This window comes from Gobio gobio, assembly GCF_949357685.1.
Source record: "Gobio gobio genome assembly, chromosome: 10".
Lineage (NCBI taxonomy): Eukaryota > Metazoa > Chordata > Actinopteri > Cypriniformes > Gobionidae > Gobio > Gobio gobio.
In genome coordinates this window covers 55,570,216-55,581,113 of record NC_137116.1, presented here as the reverse complement: position 1 = coordinate 55,581,113, position 10,898 = coordinate 55,570,216, and the positions used below count along the sequence as shown (strand labels likewise).

General features: G+C 42.6%; 1 protein-coding gene across 1 annotated transcript in view; it reads right to left on the bottom strand.

Annotated features, from left to right (window-relative positions):
• Nucleotides 1–403: 403 nt before the first annotated feature.
• adra1aa (adrenoceptor alpha 1Aa) overlaps nt 404–10,898 on the bottom strand; it is a gene marked incomplete at both ends in the record, with an annotated part of 24,424 nt that continues 13,929 nt past the window's right edge. Inside the window, one exon of the mRNA XM_079827388.1 lies at nt 404–927. Within this exon, the coding sequence (XP_079683514.1) occupies nt 404–927 (524 nt within the window). The remainder of the gene's footprint in view (nt 928–10,898) is intronic.

Genomic DNA, 10,898 nt, shown 5'->3' with positions numbered 1-10,898 from the left:
TTTAAACCCAGCATTTTTTAGAGTGCAATTGTTGGGTTAAAACAACCCAAATGCTGGGCTAAAACAACCCAAATGCTGGGCTAAAACAACCCAATAGCTGGGTTAGTCCAAACCCAGCATTTTTTTGAGTGCAATTGCTGGGTTAAAACAACAGTGGCAAGGAAACCCAAACCCCATCAGGAGCATAATGGAGGAAAATAAACCTTGGGAGAAACCAGGCTCAGTCGGGGGGGCAGTTCTCCTCTGGCCAATGTGAGACGTTTGAGAACGCTAGTGTGGACGGAGAGCGTTCTCGGATTGACAGGTTTGGAAAAACATGAAGGTGAGTAAATAAAAGCAGCTTTCAGTGTTCGCAGCGCTTCCGCGTCTGGCTTTGGTTCATCAGTTTGTGTTCTGGAGGCCTTCACACCGCATCCCCGTCCTCACACAGCGAGAGCTGGTGGATTTTGATGACGGGAAGCGAGTTCTGAGCGGGCGGCTCGGGCTGAGGCGAGTCCGTTTTCACGCAGCAGCACGTCCTCAGCAGGTTCTTTCCACACATGCCCGCCACCTTCGCCCCCGCGCTGACCCCGGCCGCCCCCACTGAAGAGGTCCGGGATGGGGCCTGCCATTCCCGGCCGTCCCTGGAGGAAGGGCTGCGGGACAGCGCTATGGAAGAGGACGGGCTCAGGTGGGCCGGGTTATCCCGGGACGCCAGGCCGAGGGTCTGGGACTGTCCGTGCCGCGGACTCTGGCTCTGGTACAGCGGGTGGGGCGGCGTGGATCTCTTGCGGAGGCAGCGCGCGCACAACACGCTCAGGAAGGCTTTCTTAAACTCCTGACTGGAGCAGGGGTAGATGATGGGGTTGATGCAGCTGTTGAAGTAGCCCAGCCAAAACGTGATCTTGAAGACCGTGTCCGAGGGTCTGTACGACGGGAAGATGGAACCTGGACAGACAAAGAGACATTTTACTAGTGTGGCCTTAGTCATAAAACGTTTGCTTCATCACTATTTTCCGTGTCGCGTGATCCGTCAGAAATCATTTTAATGTGCGGCGTTACACTAAAAAAAAATGCTGGGTTAAAAAACAACCCAACTGTTGGGTTGAAAATGGACTAACCCAGCTATTGGGTTGTTTTAACCCAGCTATTGGGTTGTTTTAAGCAAACATTTAACCCAACCGCTGGGTTAAAACAACCCATTAGCTGGGTTAGTCCATTTTCAACCCAACTTGTCAAGTCAAGTCAAGTCAACTTTATTTATATAGCGCTTTTAACAATGCAGATTGTTTCAAAGTAGCTTCACAGTGTTAAACAGGAAAATAATGCAGCATAATTTTATTCAGACGTATAGCCATTCTGAAGAAAACGCTGATGTCATCAGTTCATTTCAATTATCATACAGTGACAGTGTGGGCTTTAGATCAATAATTTAGTTTATATGGTTAATTTAGTTTAATAATTAGATTTATTTGGATATTTAGTTGAAAAATTTTGAAAAAGGTAGTGTCCCCAACTGAGCACGCCAAGCCAGAGGCAACAGTGGCAAGGAAACCAAATTGGGTTGTTTTAACCCAGCGGTTGGTTTGTTTTAACCCAGCTATTGGGTTGTTTTAACCCAGCGTTTGGGTTGTTTTAACCCAGCAATTGCACTCTAAAAAATGCTGAGTTTAAAATAACCCAAGTTGGGTTGAAAATGTACTAACTCAGCTATTGGGTTGTTTTAACCCAGCGGTTGGGTTGTTTTAACCCAGCATTTGGGTTATTTTAAACCCAGCATTTTTTAGAGAGCAATTGCTGGCTTAAAACAACCCAACCGCTGGGTTAAAACAACCCAATTGCTGGGTTAAAACAACCCAATAGCTGAGTTAGTACATTTTCAACCCAACTTGGGTTATTTTAAACTCAGCATTTTTTAGAGTGCAATTGCTGGGTTAAAACAACCCAAACGCTGGGTTAAAACAACCCAATAGCTGGGTTAGTCCATTTTCAACCCAACTTGGGTTATTTTAAACCCAGCATTTTTTAGAGTGCAATTGCTGGTTTAAAACAACCCAATCGCTGGGTTAAAACAACCCAATTGCAGGGTTAAAACAACCCAACCGATGGGTTAAAACAACCCAATTGCTGGGTTAAAACAACCCAACCGCTGGGTTAAAACAACCCAATAGCTGGGTTAGTCCATTTTCAACCCAACTTGGGTTATTTTAAACCCAGCATTTTTTAGAGTGTATAATTAAAATAAAATAAATAATATGTTTATTTTTTATAGCGCCTCTCAAGAACCCAAGGTCGCTTCACAATGGAGAACAAGAGTACAATCAATTTACAATCAAAAAAAGACAGTCAGTCTGTTCATTATAGAAAATAAAGAAGCAGGTGCACAACAAATAATTATTCAGCCTGGTCTCATTGTTCATCCGTAAGACACAAAACATACTTTTTGTACGTTTGGATAGATGCTAAAATATATACTATAGACGCATCGGCAACATTTAAAGTATATAGCATTATTACAAAACGTTGAATATTTACATACTTTTATATCATAGAGATATCTGTATAATTTCCATTTGACCATTATATAGATCCTTTAACCCTACTCCCAAACCTAAACATACCCATTTTATGCAGAATATACAAATAATAAAACGTAATAGACAGAGATGTGTAGGAGAATTACAATTTACATTAAAAATATTTTGAGATGCTAATCCTGCCCCTAAACCTACCCATAACCATTTCTCAAAGCTACAGTTATGAAGAAAAACGAGCGTAATCGCAACAATTTATCTCTGGCGGTATAAAATAGTTTTGTATGAGGTACAGAGCAGAATTTAAGTTATTGAAAAATGCGGGGTTAAAAAACAACACAAGTTGGGTTGAAAATGGACAAACAAAAATCTCTTTTTAACCCAGAGATTGTGTTGGTTTAATCCAGCGTTTGGGTTGTTTTATCCCAGAGATTGGGTTGTTTTATCCCAGAGATTGGTTTGTTTTATCCCAGAGATTGGGTTGTTTTAATCCCAGAGATTGTGTTGGTTTAATCCAGCGTTTGGGTTGTTTTATCCCAGAGATTGGGTTGTTTTATCCCAGAGATTGGGTTGTTTTATCCCAGAGATTGGTTTGTTTTATCCCAGAGATTGGGTTGTTTTAATCCAGCGTTTGGGTTGTTTTATCCCAGAGATTGGGTTGTTTTATCCCAGAGATTGGTTTGTTTTAATCCCAGAGATTGGTTTGTTTTAATCCAGAGATTGGGTTGTTTTAATCCCAGAGATTGGGTTGTTTTAATCCAGAGATTGGTTTGTTTTAATCCAGAGATTGGGTTGTTTTATCCCAGAGATTGGTTTGTTTTATCCCAGAGATTGGTTTGTTTTATCCCAGAGATTGGGTTGTTTTATCCCAGAGATTGGGTTGTTTTATCCCAGAGATTGGTTTGTTTTAATCCAGAGATTGGGTTGTTTTAATCCCAGAGATTGGGTTGTTTTAATCCAGAGATTGGTTTGTTTTAATCCAGAGATTGGGTTGTTTTATCCCAGAGATTGGTTTGTTTTATCCCAGAGATTGGGTTGTTTTATCCCAGAGATTGGGTTGTTTTATCCCAGAGATTGGTTTGTTTTAATCCAGAGATTGGGTTGTTTTAATCCCAGAGATTGGGTTGTTTTAATCCAGAGATTGGTTTGTTTTAATCCAGAGATTGGGTTGTTTTAATCCAGAGATTGGTTTGTTTTATCCCAGAGATTGGGTTGTTTTATCCCAGAGATTGGTTTGTTTTAATCCAGAGATTGGGTTGTTTTAATCCCAGAGATTGGTTTGTTTTATCCCAGAGATTGGGTTGTTTTAATCCCAGAGATTGGTTTGTTTTAATCCAGAGATTGGGTTGTTTTAATCCCAGAGATTGGTTTGTTTTATCCCAGAGATTGGGTTGTTTTATCCCAGAGATTGGTTTGTTTTAATCCAGAGATTGGGTTGTTTTAATCCCAGAGATTGGGTTGTTTTAATCCAGAGATTGGTTTGTTTTAATCCAGAGATTGGGTTGTTTTATCCCAGAGATTGGTTTGTTTTATCCCAGAGATTGGGTTGTTTTATCCCAGAGATTGGGTTGTTTTATCCCAGAGATTGGTTTGTTTTAATCCAGAGATTGGGTTGTTTTAATCCCAGAGATTGGGTTGTTTTAATCCAGCGTTTGGGTTGTTTTATCCCAGAGATTGGGTTGTTTTATCCCAGAGATTGGTTTGTTTTAATCCCAGAGATTGGTTTGTTTTAATCCAGAGATTGGGTTGTTTTAATCCCAGAGATTGGGTTGTTTTAATCCAGAGATTGGTTTGTTTTAATCCAGAGATTGGGTTGTTTTAATCCAGAGATTGGTTTGTTTTATCCCAGAGATTGGGTTGTTTTAATCCAGAGATTGGTTTGTTTTAATCCAGAGATTGGGTTGTTTTAATCCAGAGATTGGTTTGTTTTAATCCAGAGATTGGGTTGTTTTAATCCAGAGATTGGGTTGTTTTATCCCAGAGATTGGGTTGTTTTATCCCAGAGATTGGGTTGTTTTATCCCAGAGATTGGTTTGTTTTATCCCAAGGATTGGGTTGTTTTATCCCAGAGATTGGGTTGTTTTATCCCAGAGATTGGTTTGTTTTAATCCAGAGATTGGGTTGTTTTAATCCCAGAGATTGGGTTGTTTTAATCCAGAGATTGGTTTGTTTTAATCCAGAGATTGGGTTGTTTTAATCCCAGAGATTGGTTTGTTTTATCCCAGAGATTGGGTTGTTTTATCCCAGAGATTGGTTTGTTTTATCCCAGAGATTGGGTTGTTTTATCCCAGAGATTGGTTTGTTTTAATCCAGAGATTGGGTTGTTTTAATCCCAGAGATTGGGTTGTTTTAATCCAGAGATTGGTTTGTTTTAATCCAGAGATTGGGTTGTTTTATCCCAGAGATTGGTTTGTTTTATCCCAGAGATTGGGTTGTTTTATCCCAGAGATTGGGTTGTTTTATCCCAGAGATTGGTTTGTTTTAATCCAGAGATTGGGTTGTTTTAATCCCAGAGATTGGGTTGTTTTAATCCAGCGTTTGGGTTGTTTTATCCCAGAGATTGGGTTGTTTTATCCCAGAGATTGGTTTGTTTTAATCCCAGAGATTGGTTTGTTTTAATCCAGAGATTGGGTTGTTTTAATCCCAGAGATTGGGTTGTTTTAATCCAGAGATTGGTTTGTTTTAATCCAGAGATTGGGTTGTTTTATCCCAGAGATTGGGTTGTTTTATCCCAGAGATTGGTTTGTTTTATCCCAGAGATTGGGTTGTTTTATCCCAGAGATTGGGTTGTTTTATCCCAGAGATTGGTTTGTTTTAATCCAGAGATTGGGTTGTTTTAATCCCAGAGATTGGGTTGTTTTAATCCAGAGATTGGTTTGTTTTAATCCCAGAGATTGGGTTGTTTTATCCCAGAGATTGGTTTGTTTTATCCCAGAGATTGGGTTGTTTTATCCCAGAGATTGGGTTGTTTTATCCCAGAGATTGGTTTGTTTTAATCCAGAGATTGGGTTGTTTTAATCCCAGAGATTGGGTTGTTTTAATCCAGAGATTGGTTTGTTTTAATCCAGAGATTGGGTTGTTTTATCCCAGAGATTGGTTTGTTTTATCCCAGAGATTGGTTTGTTTTATCCCAGAGATTGGGTTGTTTTATCCCAGAGATTGGGTTGTTTTATCCCAGAGATTGGGTTGTTTTAATCCAGAGATTGGTTTGTTTTATCCCAGAGATTGGTTTGTTTTAATCCAGAGATTGGTTTGTTTTATCCCAGAGATTGGGTTGTTTTAATCCAGAGATTGGGTTGTTTTATCCCAGAGATTGGATTGTTTTAATCCAGCGGTTGGGTTGTTTTAATGCAGAGATTGGGTTGTTTTATCCCAGAGATTGGTTTGTTTTAATCCAGAGATTGGTTTGTTTTAATCCAGAGATTGGGTTGTTTTATCCCAGAGATTGGGTTGTTTTAAACCAGCAGTTGGGTTGTTTTAAACCAGAGATTGGGTTGTTTTAATCCATCGGTTGGGTTGTTTTAAGCCATAGATTGGGTTGTTTTAATCCAGTGGTTGGGTTGTTTTAAGCCAGCGGTTGGGTTGTTTTAAACCAGAGATTGGGTTGTTTTAAACCAGAGATTGGGTTGTTTTAAACCAGCGATTGGGTTGTTTTAAACCAGAGATTGGGTTGTTTTAAACCAGAGATTGGGTTGTTTTAATCCAGCGTTTGGGTTGTTTTATCCCAGAGATTGGATTGTTTTAAGGCAGCGGTTGGGTTGTTTTAAACCAGAGATCGGGTTGTTTTAATCCAGCGTTTGGGTTGTTTTATCCCAGAGATTGGATTGTTTTAAGCCAGCGGTTGGGTTGTTTTAAACCAGAGATCGGGTTGTTTTAAACCAGAGATTGGGTTGTTTTAAACCAGAGATTGGGTTGTTTTAAACCAGCGATTGGGTTGTTTTAAACCAGCGATTGGGTTGCTTTAACCCAGAGATTGGGTTGTTTTAAGCCAGTGGTTGGGTTGTTTTAAACCAGAGATTGGGTTGTTTTAAACCAGTGATTAGGTTGTTTTAAGCCAGCAGTTGGGTTGTTTTAACCCAGAGATTTGTTTGTTTTAATCCAGAGATTGGGTTGTTTAAACCCAGCGGTTGGGTTGTTTTAAGCCAGCGGTTGGGTTGTTCTTTTTTACAGTAAACATTCTTTAAATATCCTCTTTTGTGTTCAACAGAATAAAGAAACTCATACAGGGATGGAACAACATGAGGGTGTCAAAATGTTCATTTTTGTGTGAACTATCCCTTTGTGCATGTGCATGTGGCCACATCCAGTAAAACTCATCTGGATTCGGATAATAATGGATTACCAATCGATAAATAAAGTATGGCTCTCAAAAGATGGTTTCAGTGGTTTCATTCTGTGAAAGAGATGGGAAAGATTAATGGAACCTGAAATGAATATAAAAAGAGCAGAAAATGAGAAAGGTGAAGTCTGGGACAGAGAAACGTGTGAATGCTTCTGAGAGCATCTGTCTCACCGCCGTCAGGACAGAAAACTACGTCATGCGTCACAATGCCAAGTCTTTTTATAGCATCTGATCTGATCTCACGCTGGAGCGTTCCTCCGTTAATCAAGGTTAATAGTTTTATTCAAATTGCCGTCATAAATCCGGCTCAATATGATCAGAGAAGGACCCTTCAGAGGAAAGGATTGTTCAGTGTTTGAAAGGACGCAGACACAGAAAAGCGAATCACCTTTAACTGTTCGCACACCCATTGGGTTTTTCTAATACCGCGTTGGCCGTGCCATTAAAAGAATGAGAGTGTCCAGTAAATCCGCCTGGCCTTGAGACGCAGCATCCGTCTTCAGCGCTGAACGCTGGAGCGTCTCCTAACACTTTAAGAGCGAGTCTAGAGGGGTTTACACACACAGGAGAGGAGATAAAGGACAGCCACAGACTGACAGACGGGTCTCCAAACACCGCTCTTTCATCATCACTATCTCCAGGCGGAGGAAGAGGATATAGTTCAGCTCAGAATTAATCCTTTACTTATTTTGCATAAAGAGAATCAAGCCATTAACATTTTTGACAATTAAACACAATTTTAAATGTATTTATTATTTAATAATTAAATGATAGATAGATAGATAGATAGATAGATAGATAGATAGATAGATAGATAGATAGATAGATAGATAGATAGATAGATAGATAGATAGATAGATAGATAGATAGATAGATAGATAGATAGATAGATAGATAGATAGATAGATAGATAGATAGATGATTGACAAACAGATAGATGGATGGATGGACTGATTGACAAACAGATAGATAGATAGATAGATTGACTGATTGACAAACAGATAGATAGATGGATAGATTGACTGATTGACAAACAGATAGATAGATGGATGGACAGACGGACTGATTGACAAACAGATACTGTAGATGGATGGATGGATGGACTGATTGACAAACAGATAGATAGATAGATGGATGGATGGACGGACTGATTGACAAACAGATAGATGGATGGATGGACAGACGGACTGATTAACAAACAGATGGATGGATGGATGGATGGATGGATGGATGGATGGATGGATGGATGGATGGATGGACTGATTGACAAACAGATAGATGGATGGACTGATTGACAAACAGATAGATAGATAGATAGATAGATAGATAGATAGATAGATAGATAGATAGATAGATAGATAGATAGATAGATAGATAGATAGATAGATAGATAGATAGATAGATAGATAGATAGATATTAACGACTCATCCTCACATTTGTGTGTTAATGTGTAAAGAGAGGAAAGTATGAATGGACACATGACTGATGTTCTGTCCTGAGCGATGCGTGCGGAAATATAAAGAGTGGCTCTGAGTAAATGATGCATCCGATTGAAGGAACTCTGAATGAGAAAACAAAAGCGATTCGGTCCGAGCCAGTAATGATAATGACTCAAGCACTAGCACTTGGGAAAGTATTTCCTCGGGTCAAACCCTGAGACGTTCTGTGGATAAAACCTGAGCAATGAGAGAGAGTCCATCAGACGTGCTGAGGTGTAGAGGACGGAGAGCTGGTCATCATGAGGTGTAGAGGACGGAGAGCTGGTCATCACCAGGTGTAGAGGACGGAGAGCTGGTCAACATGAGGTGTAGAGGACGGAGAGCTGGTCATCACCAGGTGTAGAGGACGGAGAGCTGGTCAACATGAGGTGTAGAAGACGGAGAGCTGGTCATCACCAGGTGTAGAGGACGGAGAGCTGGTCAACATGAGGTGTAGAGGACGGAGAGCTGGTCAACATGAGGTGTAGAGGACGGAGAGCTGGTCATCACCAGGTGTAGAAGACGGAGAGCTGGTCATCACCAGGTGTAGAGGACGGAGAGCTGGTCATCACCAGGTGTAGAGGACGGAGAGCTGGTCAACATGAGGTGTAGAAGACGGAGAGCTGGTCATCACCAGGTGTAGAGGACGGAGAGCTGGTCATCACCAGGTGTAGAGGACGGAGAGCTGGTCATCATGAGGTGTAGAGGACGGAGAGCTGGTCATCATGAGGTGTAGAGGACGGAGAGCTGGTCATCATGAGGTGTAGAGGACGGAGAGCTGGTCATCATGAGGTGTAGAGGACGGAGAGCTGGTCATCATGAGGTGTAGAGGACGGAGAGCTGGTCATCATGAGGTGTAGAGGACGGAGAGCTGGTCATCATGAGGTGTAGAGGACGGAGAGCTGGTCATCACCAGGTGTAGAGGACGGAGAGCTGGTCATCATGAGGTGTAGAGGACGGAGAGCTGGTCATCATGAGGTGTAGAGGACGGAGAGCTGGTCATCATGAGGTGTAGAGGACGGAGAGCTGGTCATCACCAGGTGTAGAGGACGGAGAGCTGGTCATCATGAGGTGTAGAGGACGGAGAGCTGGTCATCACCAGGTGTAGAGGACGGAGAGCTGGTCATCATGAGGTGTAGAGGACGGAGAGCTGGTCATCATGAGGTGTAGAGGACGGAGAGCTGGTCATCACCAGGTGTAGAGGACGGAGAGCTGGTCATCACCAGGTGTAGAGGACGGAGAGCTGGTCATCATGAGGTGTAGAGGACGGAGAGCTGGTCATCACCAGGTGTAGAGGACGGAGAGCTGGTCATCACCAGGTGTAGAGGACGGAGAGCTGGTCATCATGAGGTGTAGAGGACGGAGAGCTGGTCATCACCAGGTGTAGAGGACGGAGAGCTGGTCATCATGAGGTGTAGAGGACGGAGAGCTGGTCATCATGAGGTGTAGAGGACGGAGAGCTGGTCAACATGAGGTGTAGAGGACGGAGAGCTGGTCATCATGAGGTGTAGAGGACGGAGAGCTGGTCATCATGAGGTGTAGAGGACGGAGAGCTGGTCATCATGAGGTGTAGAGGACGGAGAGCTGGTCATCATGAGGTGTAGAGGACGGAGAGCTGGTCAACACCAGGTGTAGAGGACAGAGAGCTGGTCATCATGAGGTGTAGAGGACGGAGAGCTGGTCAACACCAGGTGTAGAGGACGGAGAGCTGGTCATCATGAGGTGTAGAGGACGGAGAGCTGGTCAACACCAGGTGTAGAGGACGGAGAGCTGGTCAACATGAGGTGTAGAGGACGGAGAGCTGGTCATCATGAGGTGTAGAGGACGGAGAGCTGGTCAACACCAGGTGTAGAGGACGGAGAGCTGGTCATCATGAGGTGTAGAGGACGGAGAGCTGGTCAACACCAGGTGTAGAGGACGGAGAGCTGGTCAACACCAGGTGTAGAGGACGGAGAGCTGGTCAACATGAGGTGTAGAGGACGGAGAGCTGGTCATCATGAGGTGTAGAGGACGGAGAGCTGGTCATCACCAGGTGTAGAGGACGGAGAGCTGGTCATCAGCAGGTGTAGAGGACGGAGAGCTGGTCATCATGAGGTGTAGAGGACGGAGAGCTGGTCATCTGATGCTAAATCGAGCCAGCATCACGAGCACTAATGCTCTGTCCTCGACCGCTGGAGCGACTCCGCTCTGCTGCTGTAACACACAGAGCCTCTGACCTCGTATGATGCAGGAAGAGACTCTGGGAGATTCTGGGCAAACTGTGCCAGCGGTGTCTGAACATTTCTGCAACACTTCCCAATCATTTTCATTTAAAATGATTCATGGACGAAATCATCAGGCTTTTGAGAAACGCGTATTTGTTCCTCTCTCAATCATCATTGCATAATACATTTTAAAACTGAGCTTTTGATTTAGTTTAAAGGGCGTCTAACGCTCGTTCCTGCATTCTGCCCTATTGACACAGTTCAAGAGTTGATTCTCATGATAAACATCGCCCAAATTAAACAAAACAAAAAAAGTATTTCTTGCCAAATACACTCCTTCAGGATTCAGACAAGTTTCAT